Below are 24,420 nucleotides of genomic sequence, written 5' to 3' on the forward strand. Positions count from 1 at the left end.
ATTAATATCCGCAGAGTGTACACCCACACGCAAATAGATGAGGAGATATCTTCTGGAGGGGCTCTGGTGTTTTTCGATCTGGAAAAGGCATTTGACTCCATTGATTGGGGATATATGACCCAATTACTTAAAATGCATGGGATTTGGTCCTATATTCCTCAAATGGATATCAATGCTCTATGAGCAGTCGGTGGCAGCACTCCGCCTAAATGGAGGGGTGTCTGACAATTTTCCAGTATCCAGAGGCACCAGACAAGGGTGCCCATTGCCACCGGGCTTCTTTGCGTTGGTCATGGAACCTCTGGTGATTGCACTGCGCTCCTCCTTTCAAATTCAGGGTATTAGGGTAGACACCCTTACCGAAACGACAGCCCTTTATGCAGACGATCTAGTCCTTTTCATTAGAGATACTGGACCTTCTCTACAGGCTGCACTGGCGCTACTGGAGCGCTTTACTGGGGTCTCTGGACTCCGGGTCAACTGGAATAAATCTAAAATACTTCCGCTACGTTCCCACACGGCAAATAGACAGGCAGAACCTACTAATCACTTGCAATGGGTAACACAAATTAAATACCTGGGTCTTCAAATTGCAAACTCGGTGACGGAATTCATTAGTCTTCATGTGTCCCCATTACTAGACATCATCTCTAAAAAATTACATTCCTGGAAAAATCTCCCATTGTCACTTATTGGGAAGATAAATCGAATCAAAATGAAAAATTCTACCCTTACTCCTGTATACCCTTAGAAATTTTCCGGTGTGGATACCAAAAACAGTCTTCAAGTCAATAGACAGTATGATCTCTTCTTTTCTGTGGCAGGGAGGAATCCCCCCGCATTAAACTGACCATCTTACAGCCACCATGGGGGGAGGGAGGCCTAGCAGTACCAAATTTTCATAAATATTTTTTAGCTGGCCAATTAACGGTGGTGCACCGCTGGTTGACCACACCTTCGGATGATGCTGCGGTGTCGTTGGAGGCGGCATGTGTGGGTTCATATGAAGCCCTATCCCACTTGGTATATATGGGTTTACTGGCCCCCTACCCTCTGACGCCCTCCATGTGCTGTAATTAGGGCATGGTCCGCGACTCAGGGGCTACGGCCTTCTAGTCATGATACATTTTCTCCAAATCTCCCCTTGTGAAGGAATCCCGGTCTGCCGCACTTCTTCGACTACCCGGATCCAATAGTGTGGACAAAATATGGAATTAAGACACTAAATCCCATTGTAACGAATGGCACCCTAATGTCCTTTGATGTGTTTAAATCGCGTTATGAACTACCAAATACACATTTTTTTCGGTACATTCAATTAAGGCATGCCTTTCAATCCCAGTTTGGAGGAGAACCTCTTGACCTTAAGCCCAGTGATTTAGAACTGCTGACTCGCGGTGACTCTTTATCTAAACCGGTTTGCAGCCTATACAGAGATCTCTTTCAGGAAACAACGAAACTGCTGCAACCTCAGGGTTGGATAGAGATGACTGGGACGATGTATGGGGAATTGCAATTCAGACCCTGGTCTCCACTAGGGACAGACTAATTCACTTTAAATTCCTGCACAGGATCTATCTAACCCCAGCTAGACTTGCTAAAATGTTTGGGAACCAGCATTCCTCTTGCTGGAAGTGCTCCATATCTTTTAGGAATGCCTACAGGTCAAAGCATACTGGCAGGATGTAGCAGGCTGCATAAGGTCGGTCATCTCGATTTCGATTCCCATGACAGTTGAGGTATGCTTACTGCATCTGGTAGAGCCCCTGGCTACTACCAGGGCTATTAGAACTCTTCTTACCCTATTGCTGTTTTATGCCAAAAAGCGGATTATTCTCTCCTGGAAGAGTTCCTCAGCCCAACCCTGGAATCCTGGAAAGCATTGGTTAATAAGGCAGTACCATTTTATAAAGCCACTTATTTGAGTAGGGGGGCACTGACCAAATTTGATAAAGTGTGGGGGGGTTGGATGGCATTGGTAGATACGGTATCAGACTAATAACAGATAACCTATAGCTATCGATATTGGTGTATTAGGCCATAACGGGAGATGTATATGACTGGCATACAGGAGAAATATTGATAATTCTGCATTAGGATAACTGGTCACTTGTACAGGGGGGGAGAGAGTTATTTCTTCCTATGAAATTCTTGGTGCTGGGGGGGGGAGGGAGAGGGAGCCGGGTCATGCTTTGGACTGTATTTAGCATTACGACCCAAGTCGTCAGACAACGAGGGTGCGGTGTCTCCTAGTGCCTTCCTCCATTTGGAGGCCAACTTAAACAGTATTTTTTTGTTTGTGCTCTTGTATGTAAAATGTCCACCGGCAACTATGTTATAGTCGGTGGTTGTCGGCCGCAAATGTGGCCTGTTATTTGTATGCTTAAAAACTGAATAAAAAAAGAATTTCAAAAAAAAAAAAAAAAAAAAAAAAAAAGGTAATGAGCTGAGATTAGGAGCACTCTCTTAAAGGGATTGCTCCTAATGTCAGCTTGTAACCTGTATAAAAGACCCCTGTCCACAGAAGCAAGCAATCAGATGCCAATCTCTCCACCATGGCCAAGCCCAAAAAGCTGTCCAAGGATGTCAGGTACAAGACTGTAGACCTACACAAGGCTGGAATGGGCTACAAGACCATCGCCAAGCAACTTGGTGAGAGGGTGACAGTTGGTGTGATTTTTCACAAGTGGAAGAAACACAAAATAAACTGTCAATCTCCCTCAGTCTGGGGCTCCATGCAAGATTTCACCTCGTAAAGTTTCAATGATCATAATGGTGGGTAATCAGCCAAGAACTACACAGGAGAATTATGTCAATGATCTCAAGGCAGCTGGGACCATAGTCACCAAGAAATCAATTGGTAACACACTACGTCATGAAGGACTGAAATCCTGCAGCGCCCGCAAGATCCCCCTGCTCTTGAGGAGGATGATGAGGATGAGGATGATGAGGAGGAGGGCTGCCTTTGCCCCAAGAACACCATCCCCACCGTTAAACATGAAAGTGGAAACATTATGCTTTGGGGGTGTTTTTCTGCTAAGGGGACAGGACAACTTCACCGCATCAAAAGGGACGATGGACAGGGCCATGTACTGTCAAATCTTGGGTGAGAACCTCCTTCCCTCAGCTAGGGCATTGAAAATGGGTCATGGATGGGTATTCTAGCATGACAATGAGCCAAAACATCCCATAGAAAATATGTCAAGGGAGCTGAAGGTTCGAGTCATCAAATGTCAGCCCCGAAACCTTAATGACAGGGGATCTGCAAGAAGGAGTGGGACAAAATCCTTCCTGAGATGTGTGCAAATCTGGTGGCCAACTACAAAAAAAACATCTGACCTCCGATTGCCAACAAGTACTAAGTTATGTCACGCGAAGGGGACAAATACTTTTTTCACTCATTAACCACTTCAGCCCCGGAAGAATTTACCCCCTTCGTGACCAGGTCATTTTTGCGATACGGCACTGCGTCGCTTTAACTGACAATAGTGCGGTCGTGCAACGCTGTAACCAAACAAAATTTACGTCCTTTTTTTCCCCACAAACAGAGCTTTCTTTTGGTGGTATTTGATCACCTCTGCGGTTTTTATTTTTTCCGCTCTGAACAAAAAGAAAAGCGACAATTTACATACTTTTGGGGGGAAAAAAAAAAAACAAAAAAAAAATGCAATAAGCGATTAAAAGTTATAACGTCTACAGAATAGGGGATAGATTTATGGCATTTTTATTATAATTTTTTTTTTACTAGTAATGGCAGCGAGCAGCGATTTTTATCGGGACTGCGATATTGTGGCGCACAAATCGGACACTTAACACATTTTTGGGACCAGAGACATTTATACAGCGATCAGTGCTATAAAAATGCACTGATTACTGTATAAATGTCACTGGCAGGGAAGGGGTTAACACTAAGGGGCGATCAAAGGGTTAACTGCGTTCCCTAGGTGTGTTTTAACTGTGGGGGGATGGGACTGACTAGGGGAGGAGACCGATCAATGTTCCTACTTAGTAGGAACACACGATCTGTCTCCTCTCCCCTAACAGAACCGGGATTTGTGTGTTTACACACACACACACACACACAACCCGATTCTCACTCTGTCACAAGCGATCGTGGGTGCCCGGCGGTCATCACCGGACACTCGCATTAGCTCCGGGGACATGCTGCAAGCGCGCCTCCTACAGTGTCTTAAAGGGCCGATGTACAGCTACGCCGGCTCACTCAAGGGGTAGTATAACTGCAGCGGCTGGTCGGGAACCCGTTAAAATGCCAATCAATTTATAGCTTCTTTGAAATGCATTTTTCTGGTTATTCTGTCCCTCACGGTTCAAATAAACCTACCATTAAAATTAAAGACTGATAATTTCTTAGTCAGTGGGCAAATGCACAAAATCGGCAGGGGATCGAATACTTTTCCCCCCTCACACTAAAATATATATATTTATATCACACACACACAAAGAAATGAAGGGTCTATGAGTTTTTTTTTTATCATTGGTGTTTTTTAAAAGAGACAAAATAACAAAAAATTCAGAAAAGAACATATAACATTATAAATGGAGTTGCTGTTCGGTGAGTAAAATAAGTATTTGATCCCCAAGCAAAACATGACCTAGTACTTGGTGGAGAAACCCTTGTTGGCAAGCAGAGGCAAGAAATTTCTTGTAGTTGGTTACCAGGTTTGCACACATCTCAAGGAGGGATTTTGGTCCACTCTTTACAGATCCTCTCTAAATCCTTAAGGTTTCTTGGCTGTCGCTTGGCAACTCGAAGTTTCAGCTCCCGCCACACATTTTCTATAGGATTAAGGCCTGGAGACTGGCTAGGCCACTCCATGACCTTAATGTGCTTCTCCTTAAGGCACTCCTTTGTTGCCTTGGTGGTATGTTTTGAGTCACTGTCATGCTGGAAGACCCATCTTCAGTGTTCTTGCTGAGGTAAGAAGGTTCTCATCCAAGATTTTACAATAATAATCAAACACATAGGTTGGACTTGATGGACTTGTGTCTTTTTTCAACCTCACCTACTATGTAACCATGTAATACATGGCCCCATCCATTGGCCCTCAATGCAGCAAAGTCAGCCTGTACCTTTAGCAGAGAAACAGACCAAAAGCATCATGTTTCCACCTCCATGCTTGATTGTAGGGATGGTGTTCTTAGGGTACTAGTCAACATTTTTCTTCCTCCAAACACGGCGTGTTGAGTTAATGCCAAAGAGCTCAATTTTGGTCTCATCTGACCACAACACTTTCTCCCAGTCTTTCTCTGATTCATTTAGATGTTCACGGGCAAACTTCAGGTGGGCCTGTACATGTGCCTTCTTGAGGAGGGGGGACCTTGTGGATGCTGCAGGATTTCAATTTATGGCGGTGTATTGTGTTACAAATGGCTGGTTTGGCGACTGTGGTCCCAACTGCCTTGAGATCATTCACAAGCTCCTCCCGCGTAGATCTGGGCTAATCCTACACTTTTCTCATGATCATCCTTACCCCATGAAGCCAAATCTTGCATGGAGCTCCAGACTGAGGGAGATTGATGGTCATTTTGTATTTCTTCCAATTGCAAATAATCGCTCCAACAGTTGTCTCCTTCTCAGCAATCTTCTTCCTGATGGACTTGTAGCCCATTCCAGCCTTGTACAGGTCTACAATTTTGTCCCTGACGTCCTTTGACAGCTCTTTGGTCTTGCCCATGATGTTTAGGTTTGAATGGAAGCAAGAGATTCTGTGGACAGGTGTCTTTTATACACATTACGAGTTGATGTTTTTAAAAATTGACAGGACTAATCTGTGTACCACATGAGCACTGAAGCCAGAACTACTGTTGGTTGGTAGGGGGATCAAATACGTATTTTACTCACTAAACTGCAACTCGATTTACAACATTTGTATCATGTGTTTTTTCTGGATTTTTGGTTGATGTTAATGTCTCTAACATTTAAGATGCACCTATGATACAAATTATAGATCCGTAAATTCTTAGTAAGTGGGCAAACAAAATCTGCAGGGGATCAAATAAGTGTGTGTGTATAATATATATATTTATTACACACACACACACACACACACACACGTTTTAAGACTTAAGCTCGTCCTCAGGAACAGCCAAAGTGACAACACCCAGAAATTTAGCAGTGGATCACATATAGAAATGTAGCCTGTGATGAAATATTAAAATCACACTCAAATCAAGCATGAACCAGGAGGGAATCATTAGACAGGGCCAGACAGCAAACGCAGAGATCCAAAAGAGCTAAATTACACCAAACAAGAGGGCCATCTGCTGGCATTGCCACTTTCAAAGTGTAGTAGAACACTTCACACATCTCTGCAAACCCCTGTGCAGTCCTTCATTGTGAGGATCAAAGCAGGTAAAAATTAGGATAAAAATTAATACCTTATTAAAAAGCATAAAAAAACAAAATCAGTTTTTTTCTTTTTGTTTTTTTTTTTTTACAATATTCAACTTTAATCCAGAAATGTCCCTTGCAGCACTTTTTCTGCTACTGTATGACCTCAGTCTGATGGCCAGCATCTTTCAACCCAATTTTCTTAAGCTCAGGGCATCCTGGACCTGCCCCAGCTTGTTACTAGACACTGAAAAGGAGAAGCAGCACAGTGATGAATTCATTTGACACGCTGCCATCTCCTCCTATTCGCATGCTTCATGTCAGCACAAGAACTGATTTGATTGACTGCTTGTTTTGCTTCTACCTTTCAGACTCCAACCCTTCTGTAAAGGGACTGCAAGAGGCTGAAACTAGGTCATATTCAAGGTTTTATAAATTTGATAAGGTATTGAATACAGAACTGCATTCAATTGTGTATGTCTGTCTAGAGTTCAACTTAAGTTCTCAAATCTTAACTCAGTGCTTTGTTTGCAACTATTAAAAATTGCTGCATATGGAAGTATGCTTTTGTTTGTTTATTACAACCATTTCCATTTAGTGTGGATGTGGGTATATGAAGATGCAGAAGCGGGTTCATAGGAGACTGCATTTACATTGGAAGACATTTAGGGGCTACATGGTAAGAAAAACTTTCACATAAAGTAGGTGTCAACGTGTGTAAAGTGTCCTCTTACCAGTGCCAAGTTTGGCAAACACTTGCATAGAATCATCAAAGCGCTTCTGGCAAAATAGGTTGAAGGCATAGAGGTTCTGAATGTGATGGATCTGCTGCCGCTTCTCACCGTTTGCATCATCTTTCATCTTCTGAAATGAAACACATTAGCACTAATCTATAAATCTCCAAAGATTCTGTATGCTTTAATTGAGTACTTGCAGGGCACAAATAGGAGTTAGCTGAAACTTGGCTACTAGAATTTCAATGGAACAGTAACACTAAAACAGTAAGCAAAGGAACTAGACAGTAGCAGGAAATGACGCTTGGTGCTTGGAGAGAGGCAAGTAAACACTATAGAAATATGTGCTTTGTTCAGATAATATATGTCTGAGGTTTACAACCACTTTAAACATAAATGTAATTTAACAATCCCCCCCCCCCCCTTTAAAAAAGGTAAATGGAGTTGAAAAACCTAGATTTTTGATTATGTTGCTAGATTGTTTGAAAAAGTGTAGACTGCTCAAACTCCCATAAATTCCCCTGGTGGTGCACTGTACCACCCTCTCCTTCAGAAACTGGATATCATAAGAAATTAAATTTCCAACATGCAGCATCTCCTCCAATACTTATTTACTAAAAACATGAAACAACGGCTAAACGCACTACTGCCCGAACAGGCGTTGTCATAGCTATGCCATTTAGGTAGAAACATTTCAGCAGCTGAATATTGTGTGCTGCTAGACAGTTGTAAGATTTGGGAGTTACTAAACAAATGTTGCATGTCCTCTACTTAGGGTGTGCATGCACCTGCAGGTACAGCAATGCGCCACAATTTTTTTTACTGCTGAGCTAGGCATTGCTCTTCATTGGCAGGGCTAGAAGAGGGGCCAACATCCAAGCAGCTACATTGCCAGAAAGGTAGACAAAGCTGCACTGATTTCAGTGCAGAAGAGTACAATAATTTCACCTTCTCAAAGTCAGTGCCTACTCACTGGTTTTCCTGGCAGGACCAAAAGGCAATTACAAAATGTTCCTAGGGGTACACAGAAGAACAGAGAGCCTATTCTAACTGTTTTTTTTAACGTGTGACCACAGTTCTACTTTAAGGGATAAGATCACCTTTCTGAACATGTTACACCCATATTTAGGGTGTAACATGTTCAGCATCTGACCACTCTCCCCCCAATCCCCCCCCCTTGTGACAGTGAGCAGGGGATCTTCTTCCTGCATTTGCTGTCACAATTCAAAGAGTGCGGCCATGTGGGGGCACGGCCCACACAACCTCATCACAGATTCACAAATCCCTGTGCATCAATGAACTACAAGCACCAACAGCCTTAATGAAAAATGAATGCATATTTATTTAGTGAACCCGAATTCAAAAAGTGATCATTTGTTATCTTATAGCCCTAGTGCCCTAGGATAAGGATAAGGATTGGGGGGGGGGGGGGGGGGGGGGATTAACTTTCACTGCCATGAGCACCATTGCAGGAAGGAGGGAGTCAACATTACTATTTTAGGCTGGCAAAAAAAAAAAAAAAATCAATCAATCGGGAAATATCTATTAACATTACCCATCAAATGAAGGTCCAATTAAGGCCGGGAGAGGAAAAAACAAAAAACAAAAAAAAAAACAAAACACAAGGTATAATTCATCTCAATACACCAAGTCACTGCAAAGATGTACAGTTGTACTAACACATGCCAAAATTGCCCAAACCTGGTTTCAGACATTAAAGTATTAACTAAAGGCAAAACCTTTTTATTTTAGTTTTGGATGGAGTGCAGAGCGATTAGATCCATTTGTCCTGTTTACCATTATCATTGAAAGTGAAAGTTTAAAAAAAAACAAAAAAAAAAAAAAACAAACAAATTTTGGGTTGTCCCCAGAAAAGTAATAGAGGGGAAATCTTCCTATGGGGACACTAGTTCTGATGACCTAAGGGTCCCCAAGGAATTCCCTTAATTTGCCGGGATTTCCTCTAACTTCCTGTTTGGCTATGGGACAGGAAGTGAAGGGAAATCTTTGCAATGCAACACAGATGGCGGGAAAAAAAAAAAAACAATCTGACAGGGGTTTTAAGCCTTATTTACTCTATCAAAAATGGAAAAAAAAAAAAAAGTTTTCCCTATAGTTTTACTTTAAAATTTATTTGGACCTTCATCCTTAAGGGCTTAATGAACTCATGATAGCACCCTCTTGGCTACTTACTGCTAGCTGCAGTGCAAGCTCAAACTGTTTATCCTGGAGTAGCTGCTGTATCTGCGTAGCAATTGAAACAGGGACCAATCTCCAGACAAAATGATTGCTAGCAACATATACCATGTTTGGTCTAAAGAGAGAAAATATTTAATTGGAAAAATGCTGCATTTTGAATAGACTTTAAGTAAACATTTCTTAAAACAATACATACCTAATTTACAGTGGGGGGGAATAATTATTTGATACCCTGCAGATATTGTAAGTCTGCCCACTTACAAAGAAATGAATGGTCTATATTTTTATCATAGGTGTATTTTAAAATGATAGAGACAGAATATCAACCAAAAATCCTGAACACAAAACAAATGCTATAAATTAAGTTGCAGTTCAGTGAGTATAAGTATTAGATCCCTAAGCAACATATGACTTAGTACTTGGTGGAGAAACCCCTGTTGGCAAGCACAGAGGTAAGACGTTTCTTGTAGTTGGTGACCAGGTTTGCACACATCTCAGGAGGGATTTTGGGTCCACTTTTTTAAAGATGTTCTCTAAATCCTTATGGTTTCTTGGCTGTCACTTGGCAGCTCAAAGTTACAGTTCCCTCTAGGGTTGTCCCGATACCGATACTAGTATCGGTACCGATACCGAGCATTTGCGCGAGTACTTGTACTCGCACAAATGCTCCTGATGCCTTAGCCGATACCTGGCTGGGAGAGACAGGAAGTCAGCGGAGCGGAGGGCGGAGTCAGCAAACGGAGGGTGGAGTCAGCAGGCGGAGCACGGGGAGGGGTCAGCGAGTGGAGGGCGGAGCTGAGAGCAGAGCGGAGAGCGCTCCGTGTTGCAGTTACACCATCAGTGTAACTGAAAATCCTGACGCCCATCTTGGTACACCCTGCACTCGGCCACAGTATGCCAGCAGCGGACATCTTGTTACACCCAGCCCATATAGTTCGGGCTGGGTGTAACAAGATGTCCGCTGTTGCTTTATTGAGGCCGAGTGCAGGGTGTACCAAGATGGGCGTCACAGGAGCAGCATAAAAAAATTAATCCTCTTGTGCCCATAAGTGTCATCCATCAACCAGTGCTCATCAGTGACATCTGTTAGTGCCATCCATCAGTGCCCATCCAGCCAGTGCCACTGCCAGCCATCAGTGCGTGCCACCTATCAGTGCATGTCACCTATCAGTGCTGTATAATGAGTGCCACCTATTAGTGCTCATCAGTCAGCGCCAACTATCAGTGCCAGCCATCAGTGTGTGCCACCTATCAGTGCCCATTAGTGTGTGCCACCTATCAGTGCCCGTTAGTGTATGCCACCTATCAGTGCCCATTAGTGCTACATGACATTAAAAAAAAAGTATCGGTAATCGGCGAGTACTTGAAAAAAAGTATCGGTACTTGTACTCAGTCTTAAAAAAGTGGTATCGGGACAACCCTAGTTCCCTCCATCAATTTTCTATAGGATTAGTGTCTGGAGACTGACTAAGCCACTCCGTGACCTTAACGTGCTTCTTGAGCCACTCTTTTGTTGGTTTGGCGGTATGTTTTGGGTCATTGTCATGCTGGAAGACCCATCTTCAGTGTTTTGACTAAGAGAAGAAGGTTCTCATCCAAAATTTTACAATACATGGCCCCGTCCATTGGCCCCTCAATGCGGCAAAGTCAGCCTGTACCTTGAACAGAGAAAAAATCCCAAAACATCAGGTTTCCACTTCTGTGCTTGACTGTAGGGTTGGGGTACCTAGGGTCATAGTCAGCATTTTTCTTCCTCCAAACATGGCGAGTCAATTTAATGCCAAAGAGCACAATTTTGGTCTCATCTGGCCACAGAACTTTCTCTCAATCCTCTGAATCATTTAGATGTTCATTGGTATGATTGTACAGTTGCCTTCTTGAGTAGGGGGACTTGCCGTGTTTAAAGGAAGAAAAATGCTGACTATGACCCAAAGAAGACTTCCCTACAGTCAAGCACGGAGGTGGAAACATGATGCTTTGGTACAGGCCAACTGTGCTGCATTGAGGGGCCAATGGATGGGGCGATGTATTGTAAAATCTTAGATGAGAACCTTCTTCCCTTCTGACCCAAAACATATCGCCAATACAGCAAAGGAATGGCTCAAGAAGAAGCACATTAAGGTCATGGAGTGTCCTAGCCAGTCTCCAAACCTTAATCCTATAGAAAATGTATGGAGGAAGCTCAAACTTCTAGTTGCGACAGCCAAGAAACCTTAAGGATTTAGAGAAGATCTGTAAAGAAGAATGGACCAAAATCCCTCCTGAGATGTGTGCAAACCTGGTAACCAACTACAAGAAACGTCTTACCTCTGTGCTTGCCAACAAGTACTAAGTCATGTTTTGCTTGGGGATCAAATACCTAATTTTACTAACTAAATCTGCAGGGGGATCAAATCATTATTTTCCCCACTGCATATATAAAACATACATTTCTACTTATATCTCTCTGCTTATCAATAAAGGAATAGGTTTTTACTGTTTTAATTACAAAGATATTACCATGCAATAACTTACAATGCTAAGTTAGTCTAAAGCTGGCCATATACTGATCGAAACTTGTTTAGTTCAGCAGGGACCGGACAAATTTTGATCAGTGTGTGGCCATCCCTAATCACCAAAAATCAATAGTTTGTTGAATTGAATATCATGCTGGAAATGTTCTTCTTAATTAACTGCAGACATTGATTAATGTATTCTAACAGCTGTCAGAATACAATGTCTGGGTGGGAAGGTGGTTAAATTCCTTCATACAGCTAATTTGCGTGGATGCAGGAATTCTTTTTCTTTTGTGTTTGGCACACTATGTTCTCATTTAAAGAAGAACTTCTCCTGGTTGACATTTTTTTCCCCCCAGGCACAGGCCCTCCAGTTTATTATGCTTAGAACATGGGTGAGCACAATGATTCTTTTTCTCTGGAGGTCGATCTACTGTATTATTTACAGTTGGGTTATGTGTTAACTGGCATTATGCTATTTGATCATTGTCAAATTTCTGAATGTATTCACTGTAGATGCATTTGATCCATTTGTTCAGTGTACTTTCTTATACTCCTGTTGTTATTTGCCAAAGTGACATTTCAGAAGTGTACTCCTGTGTAGCCCACCACTGGACGTGTGGGAACACGGTTTTTCGGAGGATTGAGCAAGTATAGCCTTTCAGTGCGCCCCTAGACAAAACAAGCAATTAACTCATGCACTGCAGACAAAGCTCCATTGCATGGTAAACATTATATTTGCCTGGAGTTTTTTTAAATATATTCCTCAAAAACTACACAAGTTAAAAATCTACAGTATGTGCAGTAAATGCCTTTGCTAACTTGTAAGAATAGCAGTGACATCACTGTGCTGTACATAGCCTGCACAGAGAGCAAAGCAGTGGGAGGAGCCCAGCAGGTCCATCCACTACGGGCTGCCTGCAGAAAACTACTGGAGGGAGCAGCTACCATGTTTCCCCGAAAATAAGACCGGGTCTTACATTAAATTTTGGATACAAAAACCACACACTAGGGCTTATTTTCAGGGGATGTCTTATTTATGGCATGTACAAAAAAGTTCCTCTCCCTGTCAGCTCAGCATTGTGAAATTCTGTAACCCCAAAAATAAATCTTAGTTAAAGACCTTGTAAAATCATGTAATCTGTTTTGTAAAAAATTATATAATGTGCAGCATGTCTCCTTGTGTATCTTTATTGTGGAAAATACCTTATATCCGCCCTTTAAAAAAAAAAAAATCTATCAAGCGCCCAATAAAAACACAGCATAGTGTCCTGCATCTTTTGCTGCAATTACAGCTGCAAGTCTTTTTGGGATGTCTCTACCAGCTTTGCACATCTAGAGTGAAACTTTCGCACGTTCTTCTTTGCAAAATAGCTCAAGCTCTGTCAGATTGGATGGAGGGCGTCTGTGAACAGCAATTTTCAAGTCTTGCCACAGATTCTTTAGGTCTGAACTTTGACTGGGCCAATATGCTTTAATCTAAACCATTCCATTGTAGCTCTGGCTGTAGGTTTAGGTTTGTTGTGTTGCTGGACAGTGAACCTCTGCCCCAGTCTCAAGTCTTTTGCAAACGCTAACAGGATTTCTTCGAAGATTGCCCTGTATTTGGCTCCATCCATCTTCCCCTCAACTCTGACCAGCTTCCCTGTCCCTGCTGAAGAAAAACCATCCCCACAACATGATGCTGCCACCACCATGTTTCACGGTGGGGATGGTGTGTAGTGTTAGTTTTCCGCCACACATAGCATTTTGCTTTTAGGCCATAAAGTTCAATTTTGCTCTCATCTGACCAGAGCACTTCTTCCATATTTGCTGTGTCCCCACATGGCTTCTTTCAAACTACAAACGAGACTTCTTATGACTTTCTTTCAACAATGACTTTCTTCTTGCCACTCTTCCATAAAGGCCAGATTTGTGGAGTGCACGACTAATAGTTGTCTTGTGGACAGATTCTCCCACCTAAGCTGTGGATCGCTGCAGCACCTCCAGAGTTACCATGGGCCTCTTGGCTACTTCTCTGATTAATGCTCCCCTTGCCCAGCCTATCAGTTTAGGTGGATGGCCATGTCTTGGTAGGTTCGCGGTTGTGCCATACTCTTTCCATTTTCAGATGATGGATTGAACAGTGCTCCGTGAGATGTTCAAAGTTTGAGATTTTTTTTATAACCTAACCCTGCTTTAAACTTCTCCACAACTTTATCCCTGTCCTGTCTGGTGTATAATTTGGCCTTCATGATGCTGTTTGTTCACTAAGGTTCTCTAACAAACCTCTGAGGGCTTCACAGAACAGTTGTATTTATACTGAGATTAAATGACACCTAGGTGGACTATATTTACTAATTAGGTTACTTCTGAAGGCAATTGGTTCCACTAGATTTTAGTTAGGGGTATCAGAGTAAAGGGGGCCGAATACAAATGCATGCCACATTTTTCAGATAGTTATTTGTAAAAAAATGTTAAAAAACATTTTTCATTTTTCTTCTGCTTCACACTTATGTGCCACTTTGTGTTGGTCTATCACATAAAATCCCAATAAAATACATTTAAGTTTTTGGTTGCAACATGACAAAATATGGAACATTTCAAGGGGTATGAATACTTTTTAAGGCACTATATACTTACCTGCTCTGGGCAGTGGTTTTGCACAGAGCAATCTCGACCCTCCTCTTCTTGGGTGCCCCTGCTGGCGCTCCAGGCCCCCATAGCAAGCCGCTTGCTATGGGGGCACGTGTGCATGCTCGCTGCCAAGCCAGGTCCCTGGGTCCATAAGACACAGAGCTCAGCTCAGCCCAGTCCCCTGCTCCTGTCTTACGGGCAGTGATTGATAGCAGTGGGAGCCAATGCCTCGTGCATCTCAGCCAATCAGGAGGCAGAGAGCCAGAAGAGCTTTGGCTCTCCTGCACATCTCTGGATCAGGATTAGGTAAGCATTAGGGGGGAGGGGGGAGGGGGGAGCTGGACGCTGAAGATTTTTTTACTTTCATGCATAGAACGCAAGATGATAAAACAACCTTCAGCCTGTACAACCACTTTAAAGCAGTATTAATGCCAAAGCCAAAAATGTATTTTGTGGCTGCATTCATTTTTAGGCTTTTTCTCCCCTCTGTTTTCACTTGGTAATCTGGTCAGTAACACTTCTCCTGTATTAAGAGTGCCCCCACTCTGGATGAATAAGGACAGAGGCACAGCAGAAAGTGGCATTGCCGGTCTGGAGGGGGGAGGGTAGTGATAAATGTACTCACAGATTTAAATACACTAACACATTGAAGCCAAACTCAAGCTTACACTTTAAAATAACTTACAGCAAGCATTTTTTTTTCCTTTTGGGACAAAGGGTTTACATGAATAAAAGCTGATCCTTGCAAGCACCCCTGTTAGTGTAAAATGGTTTGTCTAATCCCTGTAAACTAATACATCTGGAAGAGAGCTTGTTCTTTTGAAAAGACAGACTTCCTGCCCAGATCACCAGATGAAAACAGAAGAAAGCCTTAAAAAAAAAAAAAAAAAAGGAAGAAAAAAAAAGGAAGAAAAAAAAAAGGAATGCAATCATATCATCTAAGAATTGGGAAGCTGCAATATAATAAAGGCTTTTGGGTTTAAAGTCTTGTTTTTTCTTATTTAAAAATAACAAACATGTTATACTCACCTGCTCCGTGAGGTGACTTCTCTTCTCTTGTCCCTCTCCAATGCTCCTGGCTCCTCCCTCCTGCCAAGTGCACCCACAGCAAGCAGCTTGCTATGGGGGCACCCGAGCAGAGGCTTGGTATGTTCATTCAGCCTTGGAGCTGCGGCATGGCCCCCCCTCCCCTCCTCATTGGCTCACTGACTAACAGCAGCAGGAGCCAAATGGCACCCGCTGTCGTGTCCCAACCAATCAGAAAGGAAAGTCAAGGACAGCAGAGGCTCTTGTGCAACATCGCTGGATAGTGATGGGGCTCAGGTAAGTATTAGGGGGCTGCTACACACAAAATTTTTTTTATCTTCATGCATGAAGATTAAAAAAAAAAAACTTTTGCCTTTAGAATCACTTTAAAACCACCCCCCCCCCCCTTTTTTTTTAATCCAGACATTTTTTTTTTTTTTTGGCACCTCAATAAAAAAGGGAAGAAAGGAAGAAAAGGAGTACAAGCATATGTATATAGAACACAATGATTAACTTTGTAAAAGCGGTACTAGTCAAAGTTCTGATATTTTTTCAAAAGGAGCAATGATGACATTGTTCACGCTGCAAGGCGGGGGACCTGATGCGCGAGCATCAGCATGGGGATGTGCATGCGTGCGTGCGTGCGTGCGTGCGTGTGTGTGTGTAAACACACAAATCCCTGTGCTGTCAGGGGAGAAGAGACATGTCATTTGTTCCTAGCAAATAGGAACAACGATATGTCTCTATTACTCAGTTCTATCCTCCATACAGTTAGAACACACTGAGGGAACACATTTAACCCTTTGATCGCCCCCTAGTGTTAACCCCTTCCCTACCAGTGACATTTACACAGTAATCAGTGCATTTTTATAGCACTGATCACTGATATAAATCTTTCCCATAGTTTGCAGACGCTATAACTTTTGCACAAACCAATCAATATACGCTTATTGCGATTTTTTTTTTACCAAGAATATGTAGAAGAATATATATTGGCCTAAACTGATGAAGAAATGTGTTTTTTAAAAACATTTTTTGGGGATATTTATTATAGCAAAAAATATTGTTTTGTTTTTTTCAAAATTGTCGCTGTTTTTTTATTTATAGCGGAAAAAAAAAAAAGTCTATCTGTGCGAAAAAAAGGATGCAAATTTAGTTTGGGTACAACATTGCATGATCGCGCAATTGTCAGTTAAAGCGACGCAGTGCCAAATTGTAAAGTGTTCTGGTCAGGAAAGGGGTAAAATCTTCGGGGGCTGAAGAGGTTAATAACTTAAGTTAGCTAACAAAAAGGGAAAGGCTACAATACAATACCAGTAGTGGAGAAGTAGTAATAGTAGTAGTATAAATACAAAAAAAGGAATGATGCAAGAAGCAAAGTATAGCATCCATACCAACCAAAATCCATCTTACACCATTAACTTAGAGATAAGAAACTGATTGGCTGCTATGAGTTAATAAACTTTATAAACTTATTGCTTTGCTCTTGTAACCAATATTGAATAAGGCCACTAAGAGCTGCATCATGAAGTTAATATCTGTAGAATCACATAGGCACTCACCCTGCAGATGAAATGAAGCGGGGTCGCTGAAGTTCAATACTCTGCACTAGCAGACGCGGTTCAAATGTCCGTACTTCCACGTACCTTGGCAAGACAGCAATAATATATGGAGGCTGATACTCTGTTATAAAGAAAAACATTGGCCAATATTGCACTTTAGTGAACTAAGGCAAGAAAAGACCATAATGCACAGCAACACACTATGGCAGGCTTATCTGCCAAGCAATCCCCTTCAGCGCTGTGGTGTCAGCGATAATGGATGTCACAAGCGCCATCACCTTCTCCCAGTGTTCCTTTAGGGGTGCCGACTCTTCAGGCCACCGGACCGTGAAAACATCACTCTCAAGCATGCGAGTCACATCAGAGCACAGAACAGTGCCGTAAACGTACACTGAATTGCGCATGCGCGGGTCAATCTACAATAAACACTGACAGGCAGAAACAAGCAGTTATGACAGAAGAAATAAATAGGGCCATCTTCTGTCATAACAATCTTGCCTGGCACCATTTTTATTTTTTGGAGAGTTTAATTCCACTTTAATAAATGCTTGTTGTATATCATTTTTATTTATTTTTTTTAAATTAGTGTTCACAGGCTAATGTCTAAAAAATTGCATAGGTGGTGTACAGGATTTTAGCAGACATTATCTTGGATCTTTACCTACTTGTGTTCTGTACACGGAAACAGTCCATGCAAATCCACTTCCTGAATTCTTTCTAAGGGTGTGCTCACACACTGGGCACAGCTGACCTATTAACCATCCCCGAGTTCGACTGTCCCCCCCCCCTCCCCTGCTGTGCTGCACTTACATTGAGCTATAACCAACTATTCGCAGGCAAACTTTCATCAGTTCCAATGGAGACTGGTGCTCAAAATTTTTTTGGGGGGGCGCAAACAAACTGAAAAATTCTGAAACCCCCCCCCCCAAAACGCAGCCACTGTGCCCATCAAACGCAGCCACTGTGCCCCCCCGCCGTCTGCCTGGCACGTACCCTGTCTCGGTGGCGGGTCATGCAGCGGGACCTTGCAGCAGGTCAGACAGCAGCTCCTGTGTCCTCCATGCGTCTCCTCCCCTCTTCCTGATAGGCGTCAAGTCGCAGCGCCTGTCCTTTTGGCCAATCAGGTGATGGGTAACAGACCCACGCACCTGATTGAGAGGCGTTCAGTGTTATGAAAGCAAATATTCATTCGCTTTTCTAACACACCCTGCCGAGCGCAATGCTTTGCGCCACGAGGCCACATTTTTTGAAGCCTATTAGAGCCTATGGCTAATCAGGTGCTTCAAAAACACCCCCTGCCACTGTAATTCAGGCGCCCGAAAGGGGCCAGATGCCTGAATGGGGGGTGGCAGCGGCCATGGATAGATTCATGCAATGCATGAATCTATCCATTAGTCATAGAGGGGCGTGGTTGGAGAGAGGGGGCGGCGTCCGTGCACCTTAATGGACGCACCGCCACTGATCACTTCTGCCAACCAGACCACAGTAAGTCCTGCTTTTCCGCTCCATGATCTACATAGGTCTGTGCTCAGGCACATTTTGCACTCACACTGAAGCAAACCCAACCAGACCATAAGAGAACCATGCCCGGGATGACCACCTCTTCCTAGTAGTCCCAAAGCACAGTACTGTTACTGTAACCATGCCAAGACATGATTCAGAGTGTTGATACTACACATATCAACCAGATTGTGGGGGGGGGGGGGGGGGGGTGTTGGGGGGACTGTGCCCAGGCACAATTAAGACTTCCAGTGCGAGTGTAACATTAACACAGGGCTCCCCCCCTCACCAACAGCATCCATATTGACAGAACACTCTGCAAGCTTCCCACCACATATGGACCTATTCTTGGCACCCATGCAACAGGCCATCTGTAACCTGACCTCATGTATTAGGCAGACTTCAAGGAGATGCAGTGCATCAATTAAGCAGTGTTGTGGAAAATGTTATGAAGATGTATTTTAATGTATTGTCATAAGTCTCCCAAAGTTTGATTTAATCGAGAATCGCTCACTTGGGTTGAATCAAGACCAGTGGTAAAAATGATCAGTATGAAAACCTTCTCATGGGATTTGAGACAAGTTCTCTGTATCTGTGGATGTTTGTTGGTTTGTAGGTACCAAGCGCAATGCGCTGGGCTTCTTGCCTTCAAATGACTATGCACATTAGAGAAGCGAAGTCCGCATAACGAGAGAAACCTATTACATATCTCTCATGCGGACTACGCTATCCATTTTTGGATACATATCTGTTTTTATAAGAGGACATTGATATCTGCCTTGTCGGTGTATTTGTACCGTAAATTGACAACAGCAGTAGCAAATGTCCCCACAGATTGTCTCAAGCCTGTGAGAACCAGTAGAATGAGCTTGCTAGATACTGTTTACTTTGAACAGTATTGGGTGGGCTCCATGCTGACTAAGACTGGGTGTGTGCACTTCCTCCCCCTTTCCCTCCTGTGAGTGCCCTCCCCTTTACTGTTTGTCATTTCCTGTGATGTCACTTGCCATGTAAGAAGTGATTGGCTGTTGGAACCATCACTTCCTGTTTGTGAAAGCTTTTGTGTTAATAAAGGCAGTCTCAGGGCGGAGGGAGGCAGAAATGCTGAGATGAGAACGTAAGGATGTGTTGATGTCTGTTTACTGGGGAATGGGGAACCAGAGGGGAGACATACCATCAAAAGGTAAGATGCATTTATATCATTAAGACGGAAATGGGTGCTTATTATCACAGGAGATATGGCTGTGTGCATAGCATACAGCCATCTTTCTACCACAGCAGTGATTTAATTAATGGAGAAGTTGGATAAGGATTATATGTAATCATGCTTCCAAATATATTACTGTTGCTATGGTAGCAAACATTTTTTTATTTTTAAATAGTTATGGGAACTATTACTTAGTGAAGATTGAAAGCAAGGGTAAATTGTAACAATAAAATTACAAAATTACTTGTACAGTAACAATGTCAGTTTTGAAAGGAACTAAAGTAATGCGTTTTGTATTGTAATTTTTTTTTTTAATTAAAATAATGGTTTTGCACAGAGTGGCCCTGAACCTCCTCTTCTGGGGACCCCTGCCGGCATTTTGGGCTCCTCCTCCTCTCTTTTAGAGTGCGACTTGCTATGGGGGCACTTGTGCAGGCTCAATTCCAAGACGGGCTGTGTGCGTCTATTGACCAATACAGCATGGCTAGGCCCCCCAACAGGATTTGATTTTTTTACCTTAATGCAGAGCATGCATTAAAAGTAAAAAAAAAAAAAAAAAAAAAAAAAAAAAAAAAAATTAGCTTTTACAATCACCTTAAAGAGGGGGGTCTTCAAAGATTGCTTCTCTGCTGTGTAATTGTGTAACAGTTTTAATTGACTCTAAACTACTGAAAAAAAAAAAAAAAAAAAAAAAATCTCACCCATTGCCATTGGGATATCTGTCCAATTCAAGGCACACTTTGGGGTGCAAGTTCCCTCCTCATTTAGCACCACTGTCAGATCATCCTGACCCACTGCAACTTTTCCATCACCCAGAGGTACTGCCAATGGTTCAAGCTGCTTGCCTGTTGGGAACAACTCCTTAATAGAGCCTTTACCATCTACCTGCAGGAAAAAAATAAAACCCACAATTATTAACCAGTCCTACAGATACCTTCTATTACTTAACAAATAACAAAAAACAAACGTTCTTTTTTTTCTAGTTTACTATTAATCTCTTTAAAAGGGTTTGAGTAAAAAAAGAAAAAAAAAAGAGTAATTAAAGTGATTGTAAACAATCACTTTGTAAAACAACCCATTCAGTTTGAAATAGAAATTGAAAGGGCAAAACATTTTTTTTTTTTTTTTTCTATACACAAAAGAAGAAAACCCCACCTGACCGCACACTATAAATACCAGTTTTCCCTTTTTTTTGTAAGTGATCACATTCCCTCTGTTCTCAGCTGCATAATAGCTGGAGGGAGTAGGTTGAACTTCCTAGTGAATGAGAAGGAAGGGAGGGAGAGTAGAGAGACTGACAGGTACACCAGTGATTTCACACAACGGAAACAATACAAAGAGGACAGGATACTTTTTCCATACAAGTACATGGTACAGCAGGCACATATCAAGGATATGAAATGTTGGTGTAACAAATGCTTTAAACATATACTGGTATACATTTTGCCTGTTTACTATTTGTTGAAATCCCAACTTACCCTGATTAAATAATAATCCCTCTTGAACCCCACACAGATGGAGTTTTCACACCATGCCATGGATTTGGGAACATCAGGAACACTGAAGTCTCCCTAAAAATAAAGGCAAATGTGTAAGAGCTTAATGTACAAATGATGTAAACCCATGCTCCAATTTACATCTACTTGCATTTTGCTATTCAATGTGCAGGGAAGCTAATACAATGACTCCTAGATGATTACCGCTATCATTTGACAAAGATTACCTGGCAAAATAAGGTTTTGTCATAAAAATGAATCTCACATGTCACCACAGCAGATGCAAAGAGAGAGGGGAGATCGATTAAATAAAAAAAAAAAAAAAAAAAGGAAGGAGCACACACACACACCTACACACCACCTATGGTCAGGAAGGGGAGAATGAAAATATAAAAAGAGAGATCCCCTCACGCAGTGACACACCCTGGGAATGCGGGGTTATAAAACATCTGCTTTTCTCTACTATTTGTAAGCTGGGGTTTGGCAACACAACTAGAGCAATTCATGAACAAAATAAATATGTACCTGTCTAAAAATTTATAGACACTTTTCATAAATACACCTATGCCACCCCTTCCGAGCTGAACAGAACACCTCTAACATATACACATCATTCACTTTATAATCAATATTCTGTGTGGATCACATGCATTTTTCTATGCATGCCTTCAGCAGAGTAGAGGTAATATCCATCAAAACTGATGCCCCAAGTGTCATGGGTTTTGTGATAAGATATCCAACACCCACGTCTGTGGGGGCCGCGGAGACTGACATGGCGAGTCCACAATCAGTAGAAATGGAATCTGCACTTTATCTTGCTGTTATTCATATATACTCTTTCCCTTGTTAGCATTGATAGTTTTTCATATCTTCAATGCTGTCATGGCTTGTACCCCCCCTCTTCCCTTGTCCGCTGCTATACCTTGGCGAATTCAGTTGGCACCATGAAAGTCCCATCATTTGTTACCAGTGTCATTTGTGGGAATGTGGTGGTGCGATTTTGGGGATATGGTGCTTGGATCACCTATCAGTCTGAACAGTGCTTCCAGTTATGATTTATAGGACAGAAACGGACTTTAAAGGGTAGATTGAACCAATTCATCTAATTTCGCTATCACTTATCTGAAATATGTAATTATTAATGGCTGATAGCTCAAGCACAATACATCTAAATAGAGAAAATGCATGCAACACCTTAGAGGCAGCAAAACTTTGCTTTCCTATGCTGAACCTCCAAAATGCAAGAACAAAAAGGTACTATGCAGGTTGGATTACCTCACTTATCACTCACCTTTGCTCTGCTGTTCTCAGCATTAGAAAAACATGCTAAATGTTAAGGGTGTTGTTTTACAAGGCAAACTACAAACACAGTCACCTGAAGTTCATGGAACGATCTGTCCTTCCAGTAATATAGCTGCAATTTTCTACGGACAGCCACACACATCTTCAGAGTCTCTTCTCCAGATTTAGTGACCTGCAACAATGACAATTTGTTTTTAAAAAATGAACAAATGCAGTCATGGCCAATATGGGTCAATGCAGCACATTTGGCTGCACTGATATTACCTTTCACTTTGCATTCTCTTAAATCCCAGCTTTTTAAAACAGCAATTTAGATAATAAATAAAATGTATTAATCTTGAAAAAAGCATAAGGTATTGCTTGAACAACATTTATCCCTAGCTTCCATATTTACAGTATCTCACAGAAGTGAGTACACCCCTCACATTTTTGTAAATATTTTATTATATCTTTTCATGTGACAACACTGAAGAAATTACACTTTGCTACAATGTAAAGTAGTGAGAGTACAGCTTGTAGAACGGTGTAAATTTGCTGTCCTCTCAAAATAACTCAACACAGCCATTAATGTCTAAACCGCTGGCAACAAAAGTGAGTACACCCCTAAGTGAAAATGTCAAAATTGGGCACAAAGTGTCAATATTTTGTGTGGCCAACATTATTTCCCAGCACTGCCTTAACCCTCTTGGGCATGGAGTTCACCGGAGCTTCACAGGTTTCCACTGGAGTCCTCTTCTACTCCTCCATAACGACATCACGGAGCTGGTGGATGTTAGAGACCTTTCACTCCTCCACCTTCCGTTTGAGGATGCCCCACAGATGCTCAATAGGGTTTAGGTCTAGAGACATTCTTGGCCAGTCTATCGCCCTCAGCTTCTTTAGCAAGGCAGTGGTCGCCTTGGAGGCGTGTTTGGGGTCATTATCATTTTGGCATACTGCCCTGCAGCCCAGTCTCCGAAGGGACAGGATCATGCTCTGCTTCAGTAGGTCACAGTACATGTTGGCATTCATGGTTCCCTCAGTGAACTGAAACTCCCCAGTGCTGGCAGCAGTCATGCAGCCCCAGACCATGACACTCCCACCACCATGCTTGACTGCAGGCAAGACACACTTGTCTTTGTACTTCTCACCTGGCTGCCACCACACATGCTTGACACCATCTGAACCAAATACGTTTATCTTGGTCTCATCAGACCACAGGACATGGTTACAGTAATCCATGTCCATAGTCTGCTTGTCTTCAGCAAACTGTTAGTAGGCTTTCTTGTGCATCATCATTAGAAGAGGCTTCCTACTAGGTAGACAGCCATGCAGACAAATTTGATGCAGTGTATGGTCTGAGCACTGACAGGCTGACCCCCCCCCACCCCTTCAACCTCTGCAGCAATGCTGGCAACACTCATACGTCCATTTCCCAAAGACAACCTCTAGATATGATGCTGAGCACGTGTACTCAACTTCTTTGGTCAACCATGGCGAGGCCTGTTCTGAGTGGAACCTGTCCTGGTTAACCGCTGTATGGTCTTGGCCACCATGCTGCAGCTCAGTTTCAGGGTCTTGGCAATCTTCTTATAGCCTAGGCCATCTTTATGTAGAGCGACAATTATTTTGTTCAGATCCTCAGAGAGTTCTTTGCCATGAGGTGCCATGTTGAACTTCCAGTGACCAGTATGGGAGAGTGAGAGCGATAACACCAAACTTAACACACCTGCTCCCCATTCACACCCGAGACCTTGTAACACTAGAGTCACATGATACTGGGGAGGGAAAATGGCTAATTGGGCCCAATTTGGACATTTTCACTTAGGGGTGTACTCACTTTTGTTGCCAGCGGTTTAGACATTAATGGCTGTGTGTTGAATTATTTTGAGGGGACAGCAAATTTACACTGTTATACAAGCTGTACACTCACTACTTTACATTGTAGCAAA

The 24,420-nt window shown here is 42.4% G+C and overlaps 1 protein-coding gene across 1 annotated transcript in view; it reads right to left on the reverse strand.

The window, feature by feature from the left end:
• VPS39 (VPS39 subunit of HOPS complex) overlaps positions 1 to 24,420 on the reverse strand; it is a 111,904-nt gene that overhangs the window by 73,873 nt on the left and 13,611 nt on the right. The window contains exons 6-11 of the mRNA XM_073609491.1: positions 22,563 to 22,661; positions 21,170 to 21,262; positions 20,393 to 20,576; positions 16,985 to 17,105; positions 9,280 to 9,400; positions 7,087 to 7,216 (exon numbers count right to left, since the gene is read on the reverse strand). Of these exons, the coding sequence (XP_073465592.1) occupies positions 7,087 to 7,216; positions 9,280 to 9,400; positions 16,985 to 17,105; positions 20,393 to 20,576; positions 21,170 to 21,262; positions 22,563 to 22,661 (748 nt within the window). The remainder of the gene's footprint in view (positions 1 to 7,086; positions 7,217 to 9,279; positions 9,401 to 16,984; positions 17,106 to 20,392; positions 20,577 to 21,169; positions 21,263 to 22,562; positions 22,662 to 24,420) is intronic.

This window comes from Aquarana catesbeiana, linkage group LG13 (genome assembly GCF_042186555.1).
Source record: "Aquarana catesbeiana isolate 2022-GZ linkage group LG13, ASM4218655v1, whole genome shotgun sequence".
NCBI classification, from domain to species: domain Eukaryota; kingdom Metazoa; phylum Chordata; class Amphibia; order Anura; family Ranidae; genus Aquarana; species Aquarana catesbeiana.